Genomic DNA, 23,875 nt, shown 5'->3' with positions numbered 1-23,875 from the left:
ATTAAGGCCACACTGCTGGAATCATATTGGAGAGCATTGCCATTTTGGTTCATAGCTGGAGCTACTGCAGATTTCTTTTTGGAAAGGGCATATACTGTACAAGGGTCATGGGCTTGCCTCTGGAACACTAAATGCGTATCTAATATTCAGGTGCGCATGTAACTGCATAAGAAACCCAAATTATCTACTGGCTGGAGAGGGATCATGTTTCCAATTGCGCAACCTCATATTTATTGGGGAGCAGGGATATGTTGATATTGGCAGCCGTTAAATCTGACAGAAGCATTCAGATGCTACCTCTGACAAGTCACCCTCTCCCCACTTTGCTAGCAAATCTTTCTAGATTTTATTGCATGGGAGATGGAATCTGGAGGCATTAAAGTAGGGTAAGGTAAAGGTAAAGGGACCCCTGACAAATAGGTCCAGTCGTGACCGACTCTGGCGTTGTGGTGCTCATCTCGTTTTACTGGCAGAGGGAGCCGGCATACAGCTTCCGGGTCATGTGGCCAGCAGGACTAAGCCGCTTCTGGCGAACCAGAGCAGTGCACGGAAACGCCGTTTACCTTCCTGCCGGAGTGGTACCTATTTATCTACTTGCACTTTGGAGTGCTTTCAAACTGGTAGGTTGGCAGGAGCAGGGACCGAGCAACGGGAGCTCACCCCTTCGCGGGTATTTGAACCGCCGACCTTCTGATCTGCAAGCCCTAGGCTCTGAGGTTTAACCCACAGCGCCACCCATTAAAGTAGGGTATGGCAATGAAATTCAGCTGAGCCTTCCCAACTGCTGAATGTTGGCAAGCTGCAATTGTATACACTTACCTGGGAATAAATCCCACGGAGCACAGCAGAACTTACCTTTCGAGTAAAACAGGCATAGGATTAAACCGCTAGAAAACTAAAAAGGAGGGTGGGAGAAAACCAGGACACAACATAAAACTGCTAAAAGCCGCAAGTGACAGGAGCAGATTGCACACCATGCGCTTATTGTGCTGCTAGACCCACGTGAGATCTTCTCATGCGGCAAATTTCATAAAACAAGAGAAGGCAAGAGAACAGTCTCCCTAGTAATAGCTGAGAGTTAAGATCCAAAGTCCTTGCTGGAGGGATATCACGGATTCATGCACAGCATGGATTACAGCCTTGAGGGAAGGAACTGAAAGGAACTGCCTGCCTTTGACCCCAGTCATGGCCCCCAAACCCTGAACTCAGGAGGGTGGGGAAGGAGCCGTTGCTTCCTTAAGGGGGGGGCTTGCTGCCCCACACATGGAAGAACCACAGTGTTAGAGAATGGAGCCTGGCAGCCACACATTGTTAGATGGTTTTATTTGAAATACTTTGAAGTAAACATTATAGCAAGGCACAAATGCCACTGCGGATTAAATAGATATGTGATGGCTTGGGAGGGACACCCCCCTCCCCACCCCCTGCTATTGTTACTATAGCTAGGCTACCTTGTAAAACATTCCCTAGACTAAAATGTACACAGTATCAAAAAATACAAAGGGTTTTATCAAAACACATTTCAGACGAGAAAGTGAGCAATTCAAATGCAATAAGATAAATAGGGTTTTTTTCCTTTTTTAAAATTATTTATAGTAAACAATGAGCAGGGTTCAGACTCAAAACATAAAAACCGTATAAAAAAAGTTAAGTATTACACATAGCATGAGGATAAGCACAGGTGAGGGGGAAACGGCACAGACGGGGAGACGAGTCAATGCAAGTGTGGAAAGGAAACTCCAGAATCAATTCGGCCAATTGAGCAAAGGTGGGAGGGGCAGGGAAGAGATATAATGTAGTTCCTCAAGAGCAGGAGCACTTGGAAGAAAACGAGGCAGGGAGATATCTTGGAGCAAGCGTCTTCTTGTCCTCACTTTGCTGGGGGTGATCTGGGAAGCTCCATTCTGAAACGACGATAGGCGGCTGGCCATGCTATACTTGGCAGCTGGATATGTCAACAGACAGACAGGTTCTGCTTCCTTGAATACTGCTTCTCCTGCAGCGCCCTTTTCACAGACTGAAATTCTTACGGGACGATCCTGCTCTGGCTGATACAGCAAGAGAAGGATCCAAACACAGGCAGAACAATATACTAAGCTTACAAGGAAGGAGAATCTTGAGACTCTGGGCCGGATCACACAGGGCCTGAATGGGCAGCTTAGGCATGAGAGACGACGTGGGAGCAAACCCTCTAGTGTAGACATTTAATTGTGCAGAATTTTTTCACGTATGCAACCCAATTCTTATTTAAATGTCATATGCCCAGTGAGAGAAAGGCAGCCTGCAGTCTATCATATATGTCACTAATACTCCCAGGCCAGGTATGTGCATGTGGGATAATTAGTGAAAGCTTGTACTTTGGCTTGCAAGAAGCTCCAGCACAACCCGGCCCAGTTCTGAACACAGGAGAGCTCCAATTGGGGCCAACGCTGAGGCTGATTATTGTTTAAAACACAGTGGGAACCTAGAAACTCCATTTGTGCAAAATTTAACCCACGTAAGGTGAATGTTTAGTGGCACCAAATCTCTTCTAGAAAAAAAAAGACCTATTTTGTTTTTGTGTTCTGCATGGGTGGAGGACCAGACTCACGGAGTGCCTGAAAGGTGAAGCCAGCATGATTTTAGGGAAGGAAAGCCTCTGTGGATTCACATCTCAAGAGAAAAAGTGTTGACACGGGCTTTGCAGCCCAGACAGAATGCCTGGCAGGCTTGCGTAAGGAACTGAAGTGGAAGGCAATGCTTGTTATGAAAAAAAGAAGAAGAGGAAAACTGAGGTGGAACTGTTGGCTGAGGCCTTTAGTGGGACAAGAGTGGTCCTGCTGTTCCTGGAAAGGGGGGGGGGGGGGAGAGACACACACACAAAGCAGAAAAGTGCTCCTGACCCTGAAGGTTCAGACATGGTTCAGCTGGACATCCTCATCACATTCTACTTCCCCCTCTCATAATTGTTACATATTCAGTGCTACAGAGACGGTGGCAGTTTGCCGTTTTGATTTCCCTTCCTAATTAAAGTGAATGGAATGCCGCGCCCATTCCATGAAATGAACAGCGTGTTTAAGAACCCCACCCCCCCTCCAATCAACATTTAGAGTGAGGCAAAACACGCTCTTTAAATATTTGGAGATTTGGGGTGTTTGTTCTGCGTGCTGGGCTTTTCTGCATCACAGGACGTGGGGTCGCCCTCAGAGTCCTGGCTCTTTGAACCACCTCCTTCCTCGTCCGCAGTGTTCATCTTGCCATTCGGCTCTGCAAGTCCGTTCTCGCTTGTCTCCATTTGCTGAGCCTCTTTTTCAGAATCTGGCTCAGGCTCCTCCTGTTCCTCCTCCGGATCTTTCACTTTATGAACAATGAAGAGGTGCCTGTTCAGAGAGATGTGAGACGTGTAGCACAAGCCGCAGAGCTGGCACTGGTACGTGGAGCTGTCCGTCTTGTGCCGAGGTATGTGTTCCAGAAATTCACTCTCAGCGGCCGTTGCAAATCCACACTTGGCGCACTTCCAGTGTGCCTTCAGTTTTTTTGCTGGTGGATCTTCAGATCCCGATGCCGTAGTTTCCGTTTGGTCCAAACCACCTGCAGATACCCTCTTTGGATATTTTGCCTAGGAAATGAACACATGGCTTTATTGCGCCAATCAGCACCGTAAGACAACGTTCTCGCCCACCATGGGTGCACTGCGAATACAGAGAGAGATCCCCAAAAAGGGCATCTTTTCCCAACCAGGAGCCCTCCAGATGCTGTTGGACCACAACTCCCGTTGGACCCACCCGCCATGGCCAATGCTCAGGGATGATGGGAGCCCAACAAGACCTGGAGAGCATTCAGTTTGGGAAGGCTGTGTGACGTTAACATATGAGAGTGCTAGAGGTGAAATAGTTAAACAGGTTATCCAATCAGGACCCAGGGGGTGGAGTCAGAGGTACTATAAAACCAGCTTTGGGAGGGGCAAAGAGGGGAGTTTGTTGGGAGTTGGTTGGAGTGTGAGTGAATTGGGATAGAGTCTGTAGGTAGGTTGAGTTAGTGTAGCGAAGTAAGCTGAGTCAGGAATAGTTAGGGGCTAGGAAGACAAGTAAATATCTGAGAGGTGGTTTAGTGAGTGAGAGCAGGTAGCGGAAGTTATAGGTCTGGATAGGCACCCCATGATTGTAATTGACCAATAATGTTTATGAAACCACAGGCTTGTTAAACTGCAATAAATAAACAGAAGTTTATGTTCCAAATTAACCCTGACTGGACTCAGTATTGTACCAGGTAGGGCCTGGGTGGTGGCAGCTAGAAATAAAGTGGTGGCACAGGGATCAATAGACGGTGAAACGTCCGGGGACCCTGTGTGATCGCCCAGGCTGCCATAGGGTATCACATCAATGTCCCCTTCCCTGGCCTCCTCGCTTAGCAAACCAAGCCATTATGTGACAGAGGAAGCCTGTGCACAACTCCTGTATCCCTGATCAAGCCTTCTGCCTGGTCAAGGAACATGCTATGCCCACAGTGGCCTTGCACAGTGCTTTCACTAGGATGTGTGTGTACAGGGAGGAGCGAGAGCACACAAAAATCTCTATTACACCCTATGGAGAGCAGATCCCTTCAGATGTGGGTGCTGTACTCACAGTGGACCTGACCAGGCCATAGACCACTCCCCAGATCTGATCTATTTTTATGCTCGGGATGGGAAGCATGTGGCCTTCTGGAGGTTTCTGGACTGTAGTTTCCATCCTCCCTGACCACTGGCTAAGCTTAATAGGAGTTGTAGTCCAATAACCTCTGGAAGTTTTCCATCCCTGACAGACACACAAATGCAATGGAGCAGCATTTTGGGAGGAGACGGGAAGAAAGATTTAGCAATTGCTGCCACCAATGCTTTGCATAAAAAGGACAAAAGCTGCTGGAAGTGGATGCTCCTTCCAGGTATCACTAATTGTATTAATTGCCTCGTCTGCATTTCATTGTTCTCCATGTGGAAAACTCTCTGTCCCATCTCTAACGATGCCAAAAGATGTCCAACATGACCTGCCACCAGCTCCCTATAAGCCTCTAATTTCTCTTCACATTCTGCCTGGTTATCTTCAGTTTAATTACTCAATTAGTCCGGATTATAATTTAAATTTCTTCAGTGCACAGGATTGTAATTTAACTAGGAAACAAGACGAGAGCTAATTTAGAAGAGACATGTGCTCAGAGGATAGAGGAACTAGATGGGCTGAAACTTCCCTACAGATTTTTAAAACCACATTTTTAATGGGAGATCTAGCAGTTCCTCCAAGAGATTCAGTTTTGTATATAATCTATATCTATACAGAATTCAAATCCTGATGGAAAGAAAAAGCTGAAAATGAATTCCACAGGCCACAAAAGGAAGGCAGTTCTTGAAGGAGGCCAAGCACATGAGATAGAATTACATATTATTTAAGAAAAGCATGGTAGATTACTTTTGTCAAGTCTTCTGCCGGAGCTTTGGTTTTGGATATCTGGGAAAGGTCTGGGTTTTTGATGCCGTGCATGAGGCTGATGTGACTCTCTAGCATGGACAGCTGAGGAAATGTCTGGATTTCATCTGTGCAGTACCTTAAAATACAAAGCAAAATAGTATCATGATATAAGTAGTATTTCTTTTTCATTTTTTTTTTTAGAAAATATTTTTATTGGATTTTGGTTATGTAAGTGTCTATACAAATATATAAGCAGAAAAAGGTAAAAAGGATTAAAAATAAAATATGCAATATAAAAATAACAAAAGGAGCAAACAGATTCATGAAAAAGAAAAGGTGTTATATCACACGTTAAAGAGAGGATAAACACTGTTCTTCCACAAATCTATGACATTTTTAAAGATGTCAAGAAGTTAACCCCAAACCTCCCTACATAACGAAGCATGAGCATTATATCAGTAGTATTCCGCCTCTCATCCCTTATCTATTCTCCTACTTCTCTGTTGGCTCCCCACAACTATCAATATATTGATTGCAAGTTTCTTGGGGCATGGACCTTATCTTTCTGCTTATGCAAGTAGCTCAAAAATGGACATTTTTGTTTTACTTCAGAGGACAGTCGTCAAGCCACCTGAACAAATAACCCGTTCCAGTTCTGCCCCTTCAAATGGTTTCAAATGTTGTATTATTATTATTATTATTATTATTATTATTAAAATTTGTATATCATCCATCATCAAAAGATCACAGGGTGGTTTACATTTTAAAAACACAAAAATACCTACCATAATAATAGAAGAAAAACAATAATACATTGGATGACACGAGGCTCTCAAACATTTTTCCTTCTTAGTTACTACAAAAGACCAAAAGCAATCTATGTATACATCCACTTCCAAGAGCCAACTATTTCTATTCCAGCAGCACCATGGCAAACTTGGCCCCCTTTACAGCTCTTCTCTGTACAATGGCAAAGGATAACAACGGCTTCCCTTTTAGAGAATCAATAATTTAAAAAAGAATCAAGCGAGAACAGCATCTGTTTCGTCCGTGAGGGAAATGTCAACATTTGTGTCCACATTAGAACTTTCAAGACTAAATTGCCAGATGCACTTGTACAACAAAATATACTGTGTATCAGTGAAAGTCACATTCCTGCTCAGAATCAGAGGTCATGGATGTCATGAGAAGATGTGTCACATTTGTGTAATACAGCATTATAAAAGCCTCAATACAAACCTTAACATGCGAGTCTGTTACTAAAGGTGAACATGAAAGGACTGGATGTCCTTATTTTATGCACAGCCATTTAACTAGCAAAATGTTGGCGTTTAAATACATTTATTCATCAAAATAATAATACTGCAAAACTTTCAAAGCACACATAATTTTACAGAGATACTTTGGAGGCTATGCTTTAGCAGTTAGCTGTAGACTTACAGGAAATGTATTTAGTGGTTTGTCTCATTTGTGTCCTCACCTTTCCCTTCAAATTACTAAGACTAGTCTCTCATTTCATCCACACAACCACCCTGGAAGGCAGTGATTTGTTCAAGGTCAGCTTCATAACTTTGAACTTGGATCTCCCACCACCAAACCAGGCAGTCTAGCCACTGGGTAAAAAGGTAAAGGACCCTTGGATGGTTAAGTCCACTCAAAAGTGACTATGGGGTTGCAGTGCTTATCTCGCTTTCAGGTCAAGGGAGCCAGTGTTTGTCCACAGACAGCTTTCTGGGTCATGTGGCCAGCATGACTGAATTGCTTCTGGTGCAACGGAACACCGTGACAAGCCAGAATGCACGGAAATGCCGTTTACCTTCCTGCTGCAGCGGTACCTATTTATCTACTTGCACTGGTGTGCTTTTGAACTGCTAGGTTGGCAGAAACTGGGAGAAAGCAACAGGAGCTCACCACCGTTGCATGGATTCAAACTGCCAACCTTCCAATCAGCAAGCCCAAGAGGCTCAGTGGTTTAGACCACAGCGCCACCCGCTCCCCTGCTGTGGGCTGTGCCAATCAGGTGTCTGTGCTAAGTTCGGCATCAATATGGCGAGCCCTGGGAAGCTGAGGTGTGCCAGGTTGCCCAAGGAGGGGTGAACCAGCCCAGGTTGGAGAAGGAGCAGGAGCAGGTAAAAACATCTGTGCCGATCAGTAGTGGGACTGTGCCCGTGAAGAGCCACTGCAGCCTTACCTGGGCAAGACAGCAAAAACCAGACTCTAACCACTACACCACACTGGCTCCAGCAAAGTTAATATAAAAGGAACTAAGCATTCTACATTTGCTTAGCTATAGCCCAGTGCTTGCATCATTAATGCCTAACGTGCTTCAGTCTTATCATGGAAACTAGCTGTGAAACCTAAAAATGTACCTGAGCTAGTGCAAGATCCTTTGTTCTAAGCTATGCCCTAAAAAGCCTCAGATATGGCCCATTACAAAGCACTTTTTTAGCCTGGAAGACTCATAGAAATTTTCAGGAAAACAGTTGTGTACTCACCAGCAGGTGTAAACTTTCTTTGCTGTGTCATGGTTATTGCGTACATGTCTGTGCAGACTATTGGAGGCGTTGAATGACCGCTCACACTGCCGACAGGGATATCTTTTCACATTCTATGAGAGGAATGGGAGCGTTAGTCCTGACAGCAAGAATGAGCTGCCTCTTTTTTTTTTTTGGTCTTGATCTGTGCAAAAGAATCCACACAATCTAGATTCGTGTACTAGCATCTGCAATGCATCTGCCTGTATCCTTGATCTGACAAAGTGTACTTTAGTGAGACATGGTAAACACATTTAAGAGTCCTGGCCAATTGTGGCCCTTAGGTGTGCATTTCTCAAGGGGTTACAGACATGTTTTTCTTCGAGAGTCGATGTGCTCACCATAGAGACATGCAATTGACCTGCTACAAATATGTGTCTCTTGTAGCATAAAAAGCAGCCCTTGGCCATAAACCTGATAAGCTTGCCTTGAGCCAGTTCCCCATCTGCAGAATGCGAATGTTCATGATCTAATTTATAAGATTTTTGTGGAGAAGAATCCAGATAATGCTTATGCATTTGCAGTCAATACAGTTTCAGAAACATGTGGTCTTAAAAGGGGAACGCATGGAGAGAGAGAGAGAGAGAGAGAGAGAGAGAGAGAGAGAGAAAGAATCATACTCTGAAGTTTATCTCTGATGCTGCCATAGGACTGCAGAGACTGCAGAGACCAAAAAGAAAGAAGCACCTACACAGGCTCTCACCTTGCTACAAGGTTTATGTAATAAGCAGTAGCAATTTTATTTGTTTAGCTGTAAGCTATAACAAACATAAAAAGGTATGCTATGAGGTTTAGATTAGATTTGCACATTGCTTCTTATTACGAAGGTCCTGAAATAATTTTCAAACAAAACAAACTCCACACAACCATTATTAAAAACAGATGCAACAGTACAGTCATATCATTGGTGCTGCCTAAATGTGCAGGAAAACAAAAACTTGTTCCCCTGGAGCTCAAACAATGACAGGCACGCTGCTGAAGAGTTTTAGATGAATCCTGTGGGAAAGAGGAACAAAATATAGCCCCCACACCCTTACCTTTCCATGGCTTTTCCTCATATGGGACACATAGGTTTCTCGGTCAGGGATGCACTGCGAACATTCCCGACATGTCCAACTGCAGGGTTTTGGCTTGGGTTTTGATTCTGGGCTCGTCCCTTTTGTGGGCAAAGAGGTCTGGGAAGTACCATTGATTACTGAAAGCTCCTTTGATGCTGGAAGAACACTGCTGTTAGTTGCTGTTTCTGTCTTCTGTCGGAAGCTAGCAAGATCTTCAGGATTCTCAGGGACCCCATGGACGCTCTAATGAACAAAAACAAAAAAATCCTCAGCATTAGAGCAGGGCAAAGGGAAGTTGCCTATTTTCCTAAAATAGCAGGAAACTGCTCTGCTTAACAAAAGCATATCATTTCCCACCTCCTTCTGTTTTAGACAGCCCAGGACTAAGATAGAGATTATGTCCATAGCCAATAGGCTATGTTTATGTTAACGTTAACGCAGTGTGATTCATTCCATCAACACAGTGAGAAACTATGCACTTAAATTATAACAGAACAGCATAGTGTGTTTGCAGCAGACTTAAGACTGAATTCACAGTTTGGAGGATTGTGAAAAAGTGCTGCTGCTGTAGAGTGCTGCCTCCTCTGCCTCTGTGCAGCACGTTACGGTTTGATCAAACCAAGTAACAGTTTGCAGATACATCTGAACTGGCAAACTAAAGTTTGAGCAAGCCCTCCAAACTGGGATTGCAAATCCTAGTTTGGAATGCTTGATCAAAGGAAAAAGGAGTGTGAGAGCACAGTGTTTGTTCACAATCCTCAATACTCACATCAGGCTTGGCCCAAGGATGTGTTTTGAGGAAACTGCACCCTGGTTTGCACTCAATTAAACTCTGAACCAATGCAAAGTTGCAGGGTGCATGTATATGTGCATGTTTGAATTGAGTCTTGGTGCTCCTCATTCGCAATCCAAGAGTAGGTTCAGAGGATGATCTGAATTTCAACCTAAGAGTCCTATGGCATTTTAAAGAAAACAAATGCATTGTGCCTTGAGCTTCTGTAGACAAGGGTCTACTTTGCAATCGAAGACATTGTTACAAATAGCACTGTTCAATTTGCCATAGCAGCAGCTAACGTATACAAGGATTATACAGCTCAGTCAAGTGTCTGATAAATCCTTGTATACGTTAGCTGCTGCTACGGCAAATTGAACAGTGCTATTTGTAACAATGTCCTCAATACCTGTCAAGAGATGGACAAGTTTTTGCTGGCTCAACCAAGATGCCTTTCTAGATAATAAGGATGTGATATTTCTCTCTTGGTAGCATCACGAAAGGCAATATATGCACAGATAATGAGGGAGATTCTGAATTTTGTCATCTCTCCCTTTGGCAAATGCTGATGACATAGTCTGAAATCATAATGCCACGAAAGCCCTTCCTTGAGTACAAAAGTGGCAGGTGGTCACTGCTGCTTTTCAGATAGAAAGACACAGGCAAAATTTAACTAGGAAGGAAAGAAGTCTAGCTTGTAACCCAAGAGGAAGGAACCTGCAGCCCTCTAGACGATGGATTCCAACTTCCATCATCCTTAACATTGGCCTTGTTGGCTGGAACTGATGGGAGTTGGAATCCAACAAGACTTGAGAGTCACTGATTTTGCAGCTCTTAAGTTTTCCAGGGAATTTTGGAGGCATGAAGAGAATTCACATGCCTGACACACTTATTTATTAGAAGAATTTTTATTTTCGCCCTTCAATCATATTTTCAGGAGAATTTACACAAAGAACAATAAAATGTAGGGGGGGAGCATGCATGTGCATATACAGAAACACACATATACACAACAAGCTAAACCCCCACAAAATTATAAAAGCAGCATTAAACAGTTAACAGGCTTAAACCTGCATTTTAAAAGCTTTAGAGAGTATTTGGCACTGAAAAGAGAGCATTCCACAACTGGTCTTCAGGCAGATACTACTCCTGACAGGGGAAGAGTTTCATGTAAAGGCAGGTGCACATGGAGAACAGTGGCTCTTCAATTATGCTGGTCCTAAGCTAGTCACTTTGCACTGCGCCCAGAAATGAACTGGAAGGCAGTGCAGTCAGTATAGCACCAGTCTCTCAGTAAGAAATCTAGATGCTGTAGGTACTTGGACTCTTTACGCAACACACTTCTGGGAGGACTGTTTTACAAGCAACCTTTGAATTGGTTTTGAGGCTGCTTGTGAAGATATCCACCAGTGGTAGGTAAAAAGGAAAGAAAGGCAGCCGATGTGTTTCACGCAAAGCAATCTCAATTCAGAAGGTAGAAAAGTGTTCTGTGCAGGCATGGTATCCTCTCCAGTCACCAACCTTAACATGCTGCATTAGCTGAAGTTTCTGCATATACACCAGCTGGCAATGCGGACACTTGAACACTCCCACCATCAGCCTGTTGGCATTCTGCTGGAAGTGCTCCTGCAGAAGCCTCTTCTTGTTAAAGACTGTCTCACAAGAGCATTTGTAGATCACCCTGGAACAATTGAAAAATGAATTTGCAATGAAAGTTTACTCTAAACAAAAAAATAAACATAGAAAAATTTATTATCATCATCATTAAATTAATTATTGAAGTATTATTATTATTTATTCAACATATATACCACCCCCTTTATCAGAAGATCTCAGGGCAGTGTACAACATTAGAAACCCAACTCCAACAAAATGCCTTGGAAACATGTATTTTAACAGGAAACATTGTTGTGATGTCACCTGGCGGGTGGGTCTCAATTCTGTTTTGCTGCAAGTGGCTGTTCCCAGCAGGAACAGCTTACAGGTGACGGTTAAATCCTGCTCCATTTGGCTGAGTGCATCTGTTCCCGCTTTGTAACAGGTGCATACAGTCAAAGGAAGCAGAAGAAAAACACTGAGTCTGCTTGCTTTCACTGTGTGCGCCTGCTCCATGGAAAGAGGTGCAGCAAAAGCAGACCTGTCTTAATTCTGCATCATTACATGAAATGGGTGCGGGGAGAGAAACCGCTAGGGAAGGTTCATCCTTGCAAAGGGGGTTTCCCCATCCCCTTCCTGGGAAGTGTGTGCTGAGCAGAGGTTAAATACTGCTCCATTTTGCTGCACACAGCTCCCAGGGGGAGTAGAGAAAGAACTGCTTTTGCAAGAATCAGCCTTCCACAAGTGGTTTTCCCCATCTCCTGGGAGTTGCAATTTCTCCTTCATGCATCAGCTGGATCTACCTTTAAGTGTGTGTGTGCTTCAGAAAGAAGGGAGGGAGCTCATTTTAACATTGCTCCAGCATGGACTTTTGATGGGTGGGTGTGTTGCCCACCTGTCAATTATGTGAAGTGCTTTGCTCACCTATCAAATTTGGCCCATGAAGCTAATCCTGATAAGGATTTGGCCCAAAGAGCCAAAAAGGTTCTCCACTCCTGCGCTAAGTGCTGCTATTTATTTTAATTTGTAGTTCTCCCCAACAGGCTCTGCCTGAAGCTCCCATTACTGCTTCTCTAGCAGACAGGAGTTACAAGGCAATTTCACAGAGACATGGAATCAAAAGGAGCTTGGAGGGCATCTATTTCCAATCTCCTGCTCAAGGCAGGACCTGAAATCCTGGATCATTCCCAACAGATGGCTGCCCAACTTAAATATAACCAGTGAAGGAGACCCCGACAGCTTGTCCGCACTGTCAAACAACTCCTACCATTCTTTCTCCTCATGGTTCGCCAAAATGGGTTTCTGTGCAATAACCATCCATTGGTTCTAGGATGCCCTCTGGAGAAACGCGTAACATCATGCAGAGCACAGGGGCTCTCTGTACGCTAACAGATGATAAATCCGTCCTTGCTTCTTTCCAAGTGTGAAAAGTCTTAGGAGCAGATGGGCTACATATAACTAAATATTAAGATAACTAGAAAACAAGATTTCTGCCTAACCCTTCTTTTCTTTAAAAGAGAAGGTATGCAGATCCTACTAAAAACTGTCTCCACAACACAGTTTATTCTCTCTCTCTCCATACAGTTGGGACAACAACGTTCTTGTAAGCCCAGTGAGGATGGGCATAGAAGGCAAACCGGGTAAAGAAGAGAAATTGGGCAATACATTTATTTAACCGGGCAGCCACTTACTGAGATGTCTTATGAGGTTCTGCGGGGTGCTGACTGGTAATGTGAGCAGTGGTGCTGTCTGCAGACTTGAAGGCCATAGGACAGAACGAACACTTGTGGAAGACTTCACAGTGCTTCTCGTGAATGTGCACTTTCAGCATAGCTTGCGACATGAAGACAACCCCACAGTGAGTGCACCTGGGAAAAGAGAGAGAGAGAGAGCTAAACTTGAGCTCTACAAACAAAAACAAAAAAAATCATAAGCACACACTGAGACTTCCGTGAAAGTTCAGGAAACAAGGACCCACTGAGGTCTGCCTCACTGACCTGGAGGGAGTAGTAAAATCCACAGCATTTGTAAAATCCACAGCATTAAAGTGTTCCAGGGTCATCAATAATGGTGGTAAAGACAAAAATGAATAATAATTTTAAAAAAACCCAGGGGAAAAAGCCTGTTTTCTGATAAGACACTCAAAAGTCCCAATGAAATGCACATTGAAAATGTTTTAAAACCTCCAGGGATACAGCTGATACAGGACAAAGTCACTCCAATTTGAGGGGTGTTCAAATCAAAATGCAACTGCTGTTAGCCACAAAGCGCTAACAGCAGGACCAAACTTCCTTTCTATTTATTGCCTGCATTAGCCTGGGCTTCAGTGCTTTTATTCCAAGCAAATCAAGTCACTTAGGAGTCTGCTAAGCACCCTTTAATTCATGCTGCATTGTTCCACCTAAGCAATAAAAAAGTATTTGGTGCTCATCTTGCTCTTGCTGCCAAACGTCCTGTTTTACATCAAGGGTGGGGAAGCTGTGGTCTCTCCAGGTGCTGTTGGACTTGCATCAGCCCCAGCCAACGTGGCCAACAGCCAGTGATGATGGCAGCTGTAGTCCAGCAATTTATATTCTACTTTCAGTGGTTAAAACTATGCTCAAGGAGGCTTACAACATGAAAAAATGCATAATTACAAATATAACAAATATTGTCAGAACAATACATTTAAAAAATCAGGAAGTACACAACCAAATTGAACAACTTCCACATAAAACCATAAGAAGATCTAAAAATAAAGATACAAAAAAATAAATATCAATAACAGAAACAAACCCTGCTAACAACCCCCTCCCTAAACAATACCCAAGAGTCTGTTCAGCAGCCTCAGCTTTTGTAGCTGGAGTCAGTCAGCGTACCACCTTTCCAGGCCAGGTGGAAAAAGGCCTGCAAGGCAGGGAGCAGGTCTTCCAGGACTCACAGCCAAGATGGCCACATCAAAAGGGCCATAAGTTCCCTGCCTGTAGCATAAAGTCAGTATCGCATCAGTATTTCTTCAGTTAAGACATAGAAACACCAAATTTTAGATCAATTCAGTTTTCCCCCCTATGGATACTATTTATTTTTAAAATGTCTAATCCACCGTTTATCCAAATGGTAGTGAATAAAAATAAAAATGCAATATAATAATAATAAAAAACACCACCACAGTACCCTCCTTTGCAAGCAACAAAACTGAGAAGCCAGAGAGCGACAGAACTATAAAGCATACAGAGGAAGCAAAATACGTGTCAGAATCAGACCATCACTACTTCATAACCTTTAAGAGGGCTGTGAAAGTCCATTGAAAAAGCACTGGCATTTGCCGCATTTCCCCCACTCTTAGCCTGCAAGCACAGAAGAACACTCATTGCCAAAGTGTCTATAAAGATGTGCCTCCTGAAGGCATGGCAGGACAAACACGCCTTATCAGCATTTGATATCCTGAAATTGTCAGCCTGTCTGATCACCAAACAAGTTGGCAGCAAAGCTGTGTGGCGTGAAAAGGATTTGATAAGATTTTAAGCTCCATTCCCCCTCGCCCCATTCATCCCCACTCGGTGTGCATTAAATGTCACGACACATCTTCCTCGTGCACCACCGCCCCTCAATTGAGCACAAACCTGTAGCCAACTTTGCGGGAGTAATGAAGGCAGTTCTCCTTGACGTGGGTTTGGAAATAGGCCGACCGGCAAATGGCGCCACACTCTGGGCAGCAATAAGGGGATTTGTGAGCATGGATTCTTTGATGAGCACAGTAACTGCACTTGTTGGGCAACAGCATCTGGCACACTTGACAAGTCTAAAGGAAGAAAAGGAGACGCCACAATTAGCCATTCCCGCTGCACTCTTCACACCTTTTTCCTGCTTCTTTCCATTATGAGAACTTCTACCAACAGAACTTCTTACGTAAATCCTATGTTCTCCCTTTATCTTCTTACCTTTGCCATGCCACTTACGTGTTCTATAGGATGACCATATACTGCTGGCATTAAATGGTATCCCTACCAATGAGAATTTGGCTCTCTTCGGCAAGTGTTTTTCCCCCAGGGGTGTGTGTAAAAAGAAAGAGAGATCAAACATAATGCTTATTCTACTTTCCAACACCAGGACCATGTTGTAAAGAGAGCTGTCAGGATTTTCCAGTGACAAGTCGTTCCAAAGTCAAATCCTAACGTACTTACCAGTAGAAAGAATTCTGAGGAAGCACTTAAGCCAGGCAACTCTCTTTCCAAGCCAACTTAACATTAGCACCATGTTTTCTGGCACCTGAGCAAGGGAATTTCAAGGCCTCTCCCAGATCCCCACCCAAAGTGGTCCCTTTTGCAACTGCCATAGTTTGTAAGGCCCAGAGTTCAAAAGCAATGTACATCCAGATAGTGGGAATTATCAATGCAACTGTCTTGGAGCTGGGTACACATGGCTGATGATGGTGTTATCTTTGAAGCAGGAAAAGAAATAATGAAATTCCAAACACCTCTATTTATTTATTTAGCATCAGTAGAACACCAACACATTTCATATCCAGAGTTCTCTGAACCCAGTGATTAGGGATAGCCCAAACGACTGGTAAATGTCTCTGGCTTAGCAACCATTTACTGAAAAAGCTTACCAGAGATCTTAGGCTTGGAGGTCTCTCTCCTTGTTTTCTAAAAGGTGCTATTTTTTAGCCAACTGGCTCTGCAGATGAAATGATGTGCTGTGGTCCAAACCTACTCCTTCCTTGGGCCTGAACCAGTTTCCACTGTATCTCCTTATGGGTTTGGGAAAGAAGGAACCTCTTGGAGGGTGTACTGCTCTCTCCATCTCCAAGTGACAAGTCCAACAGGCACCTCATGCTTACAGGCCAGTAGCACAACATCCACTCCCACCATCCCACAGCTCTCCTCCCTGTGCTGGCTACCTTCTTATGTGAGGTTCTGCAAGCAGCATAGAGTAAAGGTCACCCCACAGTCTCCAGATCAAGCCATGAGCTGACAATGCCGACAAGTTGTGCCTTTCCAACCACTGTGCGTCACAACCAAGCTAGGTGGCCTTAATGGCGAAGCTGTTGGCTCCCAGTCACAAATCCCAAGCAGCTAAGGCAGGACTGAGAATACACACAGCTTAATTACCACTCCAAGCTCTCTGTTAACAGGTTATCATTTCCAAAACATCCCAAGACTTGCCTCTCCATGTCACTTGGAACTGCAGCATTAGGAAAGCACAAGTAGTGCGACATGCCTACCAGCTATAATCTGGTGTCCTCAACCAATGTCCAAGTCTTGATATCTATTTGTACACGGCATTAATTTACAAGCTGTTGCCATCCACAGTGACCCTCTGGCCTAAACAAATGCTCAAGTTCAAAATGTAAGACTGCCCAAGTTTTCAAGAGCTGGAGAACCAAAGAAACAATCACTTCTGAAGCTGCTCAGGCGTCGTGCCCAGATCCAAACAGTTTGGTTAGTGGCCAGGCTTTCAAGAACTGAACCCAGGATGGCTGTGTCCAAGGCCAGTGAACTACCTACAGCGATAGCCAGGACAGCTGAGCACTGTGCAACTAAACTCCTAGAGATATCCTGCAAAAAGCATTGATTGGATTGCATTAACTCCAGTTGGCCCAGCATCTACAACCAAAGAAGGCAAGGGTAGATAGTGGACCATTAGCCAATTCTGCGGTGGACCTACTGGCACCTGCTCATTGCTGGGATTCTTGCAGTGAATGCAATTTGCTATGTGTAGCCTTCTATGACCCAACAAGGCGCTTCTTAAGCTAAAATCAGTTGAGTTAGACATTAACAATTAAAGAGAATCGAAGTACACACTCTTGCTTCTGTGGATCACGAATGACATCAACCCACTCCTGGTCTACACAACAGGGCACACAGTCACCACTTCTGCTTCCTGGGCCTTCAGTGCTTTGATTCAACCCTAAACATCTTTCCTTTCTCTGCCCTTGAACTCTTGTCACTCTCCGTCTGCAGTTTCCTGCCTCCCACCAGTCATGGCTATTCTTGAAGCCCACGTCATGGCTTGCTGCCAATACAGACAATTTGGATTTGACAGAGGATTGTGCCCTGACACTGCAAAACAGCTCTCCTGCTGATCATTCCATTTTACTACGTACGTTTCTACACAAGTTACAGCAATTTCATCAGAGGCCTTATCATTGTCCCTGAAAGACTCGCAATCCAAGTACTGAATGTTTACTTGACTTACGTACATATGTTTCTATTAATAGCCTCAGAATGGTTTTAAATAGTTACCTATTTATATTTTTATTCTGTGCTTTTAGAACGCCTTTAGTTATTGTTAATATAACTGGTTATCACACACACCCTAAAAATTTGGAGCTTTGGGCCTCAAAACACAGTAAACACTGAAATTCCAGACTAAAAGCTCAGGAAGAACAGTCCAGAATTTCAACAGCCTACAAACCTGCCTCTTCCCATCTCCTTGCCCCTTAAGATCAACACTGGACTGCATCCCTGCAGGTGGCAAGGAGTGTCAGACAGCAGAACGCTTCTGACCCCTTTCCGTATTCCCCTACAGAAAAAAACCTCTGCATGTGGAAAGCTTGCACACCAAAGAGGATGAAACTTCTTCCTGACATATTAGCTGTCTATGTGTGAGAAGATTTTTACACAATGGGAAATTTAAGGATACTGTTCCCCCACTGCCAGCAGGTTTAAATAGCACAGATGGGGAAAGACTACTGGAACTAAGGAATTTCAACATTTAGTATACTCTGGGGCCCAAAGGTCCTGATTCGCAGAGAGATTGTGGTGGTTGCTTTAATTGGAGTCATGTTTTGGATGCTTAAATCAGGAGTTGGTCTAAGATTCTTCTTCCACAGCAGCTGCCTGATAAACATTCAGAATTCAATTTATTCATGCTACTGTTTCATCAAGACCATCCAGTCTAATTTTGTGAAGTGGAAACATTTATATAAAAACTGAAATTATCATAGGCTTATGAAAGTAACACAAGTTACTGAAAAGCTGTGATAAGAAATGTGAGCAAAAAGGAGGAAAATTTGGGTAATAATCCACAACCATTTAAGCCATAGAAGTTTTTCCTACCGAATTCTGTATGTTGTGGATTTACCCCTTTTTTATCTACTGTTGTACGATTTGTATGCCCTTGTTGTATGATATGTGTGCCCTTGATGTCTGGGAAATACTTAAGAAGGTTTTGCCAATGAAAGCTACCAATTTATCTCAAAATTTAAATTCTAAGGTCCTCCCAAGCCTCATGAGCTTCACCAATTCACTGGAGTCAAATCTCCACTATCATTTATTTCCTTTTCATTTATCTCAGCTCTTCTTCACTTTATGCTCCCATCATTGCATCAGGCTGTAGCAGAGCAATCGATGGGAGCAGGACCACTCCATTAGCTCTGCTGAGAAACCAGCTCCACATGGAGCCTCCTCTCCATAAATGGCTTCCATTCCAGTTGGTCATTATAAGAACAACTATGCAAAAGAGTTGGTGCCTGTGTTTGCTTGTTTCCCTTTTCCCTCCTCATTCCTTTGTCCTGTGTCTTTTAGACTGCAAATCTGTGGGCAGAAACTGTCTTGTTTCATTATTCTAATGTAAGTCTCTCTTGAAACTTTTTGGTTGAAAAGTAGAGTACATTAATAAATTAATCTATAGGGGAACAGTTGTGATGGTCCTTGATCATCTATTTCAGGCACCCCCAACCTTCGGCCCTCCAGATGTTTTGGCCTACAACTCCCATGATCCCTAGCTAACAGGACCAGTGGTCAGGGATGATGGGAATTGTAGTCCAAAACATCTGGAGGGCCGAAAGTTAGGGAAGGCCTGATCTAAGTAGTACTTCAGGGTCTCTGTTGTTTCTAGCCTCCTAAACATCTGGTGAACTGTCAGGCAGATCTTCAGGGAGAGGGAGGTTAGGTGGGGAGAGAATCTAGTTTAGAAAAGGATGTTGGTAAAATAGCAGTTTTACCAGTTCCCACTCACTATCTCCCGCAAAACCACGAAGATACTTAACTACTGAATAATGCTTAGCAATTGGGTAGACACTACAATGGTACTATCTCTTTAATTAAAGGGAAATAGATAAAAAATAATCAGGCAGAACCCAGCACCAAATGTTGCATTTCCGTTGTATGTTCCCGAGGGAAAAGTGACTTCTGACTTTAAGGCTTTTACTGCAAAATAAAACTAAAATAAAAGTGTGCATTAAGTAAACATTCTCAGATTTCTAACGTGAACAGATTCCCTTCCTTAAGTAAATGCTATCATTGAGGCAGTTGCCCATCCCATAATGCTACCTGAGCAAAAGACTTGCACATCCCTTATCTACAACTCTGAATCTCTCTCATCCTAGTGTTTCATTGCAGTAGCCTGTATTTAATCAAATATTTGATTTCAGCATACAGTTAGAAACTGTGATTTGCTACAACTACAGCGGCATACAAAGGAATGTGGTCAGCTGACAGGTTTAGAATTAAATTATCCAAATTAAAAAATAAATTATCTGTACAGGACCCTCGTACCTACGGGATCGCCTCTCCTGGTATGCCCCGTGGAGGACCTTAAGGTCCACAATAACAGCACTCTGGAGGTCCCAAGCTGCAAAGTAGTTAGATTGGCCTCAACTAGGGCCAGGGCCTTTTCAGCACTGGCCCCAACTTGGTGGAACGCTCTGTCACAAGAGACTAGGGCCCTGCGGGACTTGACTTCTTTCCGCAGGGCCTGCAAGACAGAGCCTGGCCTTTGGTTTGAACTCAGTCTGACCCTTATGTTTTCCCTCCCCTTATGGTTTTGATTTATGGGCTACTATTAAAATGAGGCTGCATTTTAAATTGTATTTTAACCCGTATTTTAATAAACTGGTGTTTGTTTGTCCGTCCCCCCATTATGCTTTCTTGTAATTTTATTGGTGTTAGCCGCCCTGAGCCCAGCTCTGGCTGGGGAGGGTGGGGTATAAATAAAACTATTATTATTATTATTATTATTATTATTATTATTATTATTATATCAGTGTTATCTATTGAAATTACATTTTCATTTGTATAGTTGTAAATTAATCTGTCACTCACAGTTTCCATAATGAAAATTTAGTTATTCAATACACCTGGCCCACGTTCTCCACAAATCCATGCCTCTTTTTCTCCTGATTTGCAGGACAAATGCAACACTTTGCCAGTTTGGATGAAAAAGGAATATATATATAGCACTAACCTTTAGCCCTCCAGATGTTGCTGGACTACCACAATCCCACCACTGGCCTCCAACAACATCCAGAAGGCTGCACATTTGTCACCTCTGACATAACCCTATACCAGTTTGTCGCTGCATCTGACCCACCCAAATGTCATAAAATATGAACAAAGATTCTGCACTGCTATGTGTCTACAGAAAACACAAAGAATAATAATTCCTAACTTTACTCCTCGGTTGTGATGTTGGAAATATCAATTTAAAATCAACCAAGGGGCTCTTTAATGATGGATACTCAAGACAAATTTTCTAACTTTCAGCAGACATAGAATTCCAGCTATAATCATGAAAAAGAAGGCTCATTTGGCCCAGAAATGAGTCCTCCTTTATCGGCATTTTGAAGACACATCACTTAAGCCACTGTTTGTACCCAAAAGGGTGAACAGGAGTAACAAAGTCACCTTAACTAAAGCTGACATTTGTCCTATTGCCAAAGAAGATCACAGTCAATGGGAAGAATAACTATCAGCAACTCCAGAGATTGTGCAAGGAAAATTAAAGAGGTCTAATCAATCTACTGCCGTTCTGAATAAAAATGACCCTCCAGATTCAGCAGACGGGACTGTTCCAGAAGAAGAGGATTTGCTGAGTAATTTTGTTAACCTACCAAATAAAGAGCAAAGTGACATTCTCACCAAACTAGCTAAGCTACAGTCTAGGTTGACCCAAATACAACAGCATGGACAACAAAATGTTGGTGAAACAATTGACAATCAAGCCTTTTGCCCACAAGCTGTTTCTCCAAAGTGTATAGTTAAAAAGAGGGCTACCAGAGGAACTTCGAAGTGTATAGATGCAGAGCTGCAAACTCAACTCCCCTTGGAATATAATAGGTTGAGGGACAATCCTGATAGCATGACTACGAATTCCTGGCTGAGCTATCAGAAATTAGCTCCAAGTGTAATAGGTAGTCCTCTCCTGAGACTCAAAAAGGATATGAACACTGTTGAATGGGTTCCCACTAATAACGATGAATGGAAGCGTTTTTTAAGAAAAATGATAAATCGATATTTCCTGAAGTTTGGGCCACAGCGGTAGTCATCCCTATATTCAAAAGGGGCCTTACATTCGATCTGGCTAGTCATAGACCAATTAGGTTGCTACCATTAATTAGCAAATTATATGCAAAGCATCTTTACAATAAGCTAATTGACTGGATAACTGATGAAGATATTATTGCCGAAGAGCAAGCAGGATTTAGTTGAGTCAGATCCACTATAGATCATTGCTCTGTACTAGTTCATTTTACAGATGAGTATGTTAGAAACCGGGTGGTGTGCTATATGCAGCTTTCATTGATCTGAAAGCTGCATTCGATTCAATCTCTCGAGTAAGACTGTGGGATTAGTTGAACTCTTAAATACAGATAAAATATTATTGTTCTTGATTAAATGTCTATATAAAAATACTGTGCTGAAAGAGCATTGCTCTACAAATGGGCAGCTCACAGGATCTGTACCAGCCACAAAGGGAGTTAAGCAAGTTGGCATCCTAGCTCCCACACTGCTTTAATTACCATGTTTTTCCGTGTATAACACCCCTCCGTGTATAAGACTACCCCTATTTTTGGCTGCAACCAATCACTCGTCCCCCATGTATATATTCCATGTATTATTATTATTATTATTATTATTATTATTATTTATACCCCGCCCTCCCCAGCCAAGGCCGGGCTCAGGGTGGCTAACAAGCAATAATAAAAACAAGCTGAATGAATACAACTTAAAAACAAGATTAAAACACAACCATTAAAATATTGAAATATTAAAATATTAAAATGCAGCCTCATCACAGGAGGAGAAAGTAAAAAGAAAAAAGAAAAGAGGGGGAGGGAATGGAATTGGCTCCAAGCCAAAGGCTAGGCTGAACAACTCTGTCTTACAGGGCTCTGGTCTCAAGAGACTGAGCGTTCCACCAGGCCGGAGCCAGTGTTGAAAAGGCCCTGGCTCTGGTTGAGGCTAATCTAACTTCCTTAGGGCCCGGGACCACTAGGGTGTTGCTATTTATGGACCTTGAGGTGACCCATGTTTTTTAACATTATTTTAGAGTAAAAAAACCTAGTCTTATACACGGAAAAATACAGTATATATACCGTATTTTTCGCTCTATAACACGCACCTGACCATAACACGCACGTAGTTTTTAGAGGAGGAAAATCCATAGGCATGCCACCCGTAGGCATTCCCTCCATAACACGCACAGACATTTCCCCTTACTTTTTAGGAGGAAAAAAGTGAGTGTTATGGTGCAAAAAATACGGTAAATGTCATTGTCCAGAGTTTAACATCCCCAGAGTATTATGCCCCTAAACTGGCCACAAAAGCCATCTCTGTATTATTATACGCAGATGATGCGATACTTCTATCTCAAACAAAAGTGTATTGACCAACTGTAGATTCTCAGTTTTTCCTTTATTTGTATTCTCTATAACCGGCATAGGCAAACTCGGCCCTCCAGATGTTTTGGGACTACAACTCCCATGATCCCCAGCTAACAGGACCAGTGGTCAGGGATGATGGGAATTGTAGTCCCAAAACATCTGGAGGGCCGAGTTTGCCTATGCCTGTACTATAATCTATAATCTATTGCTTGAAAGTTTATAGTGGGGTGACCTGCTCTGGTTGCCTTGCTAGGAAAAGCAGCAATTACTGAAGTTCAACCACACTGTTTTTGTTTCTAATTAAGCCAAAAACTTCACCAATGAGAGACATGGAATTTGCACTAATTTTCTTGAAGGAAAGAGGCAAGAACAGCACAGAGCTACATAACTCACTGGCAAACACCCACTGGATAAAACCAGTTCTTTAGCTTACTCGTTTATTTCAGAAACACTGTAAGAGCTCACTTTATTTCGTGTGGGTTTTTTGTTTTTACCCAAAGCCAGATTTTAGTGGAACGAATGCTCTTGAACAACTTCCCTGCGTCTCTTCAATTTCTCTATAGGACTTTGTACACATTGGAAGTTGCTGGCCATAGGCAGCCTGAATTCCACGAATACCCCCGGTAGCGTAACTCAACCCCACCTACAGATGGCGTAGAAGAAAGCAGGAACGGGGGACCTATGACCTCCCATCAGCACCAACCAGCAGTGCCAATGGTCAGGGTGGGTGATAGGAGCCGCAGTTCAACAACTTCTAGAAGTCCGCAGGCTCCCTACCCCTGCTTCAGAGTAAGAGTGAGCAATTGCTTTAATTGAGTGACGCGTGTGGCGCTGTGGGTTAAACCACGGAGCCTAGGACTTGCCGATCAGAAGGTCGGCGGTTCGAATCCCGGTGACGGGGT

At 43.2% G+C, this 23,875-nt stretch overlaps 1 protein-coding gene across 1 annotated transcript in view; it reads right to left on the bottom strand.

Moving 5' to 3' along the window:
- Positions 1-1,306: 1,306 nt before the first annotated feature.
- Positions 1,307-23,875, bottom strand: part of ZNF592 (zinc finger protein 592) — a 42,689-nt gene continuing 20,120 nt past the window's right edge. The window contains exons 3-9 of the mRNA XM_080980282.1: positions 14,986-15,164; positions 13,075-13,251; positions 11,309-11,468; positions 8,995-9,258; positions 7,919-8,031; positions 5,424-5,559; positions 1,307-3,598 (exon numbers count right to left, since the gene is read on the bottom strand). Of these exons, the coding sequence (XP_080836408.1) occupies positions 3,110-3,598; positions 5,424-5,559; positions 7,919-8,031; positions 8,995-9,258; positions 11,309-11,468; positions 13,075-13,251; positions 14,986-15,164 (1,518 nt within the window). The 3' untranslated portion in view covers positions 1,307-3,109. The remainder of the gene's footprint in view (positions 3,599-5,423; positions 5,560-7,918; positions 8,032-8,994; positions 9,259-11,308; positions 11,469-13,074; positions 13,252-14,985; positions 15,165-23,875) is intronic.

The sequence above is a fragment of the Podarcis pityusensis genome, assembly GCF_964106645.2.
Source record: "Podarcis pityusensis genome assembly, chromosome: 14".
Classification (NCBI taxonomy): Eukaryota; Metazoa; Chordata; class Lepidosauria; order Squamata; family Lacertidae; genus Podarcis; species Podarcis pityusensis.
This window is presented reverse-complemented; position numbering and strand designations above follow the sequence as displayed.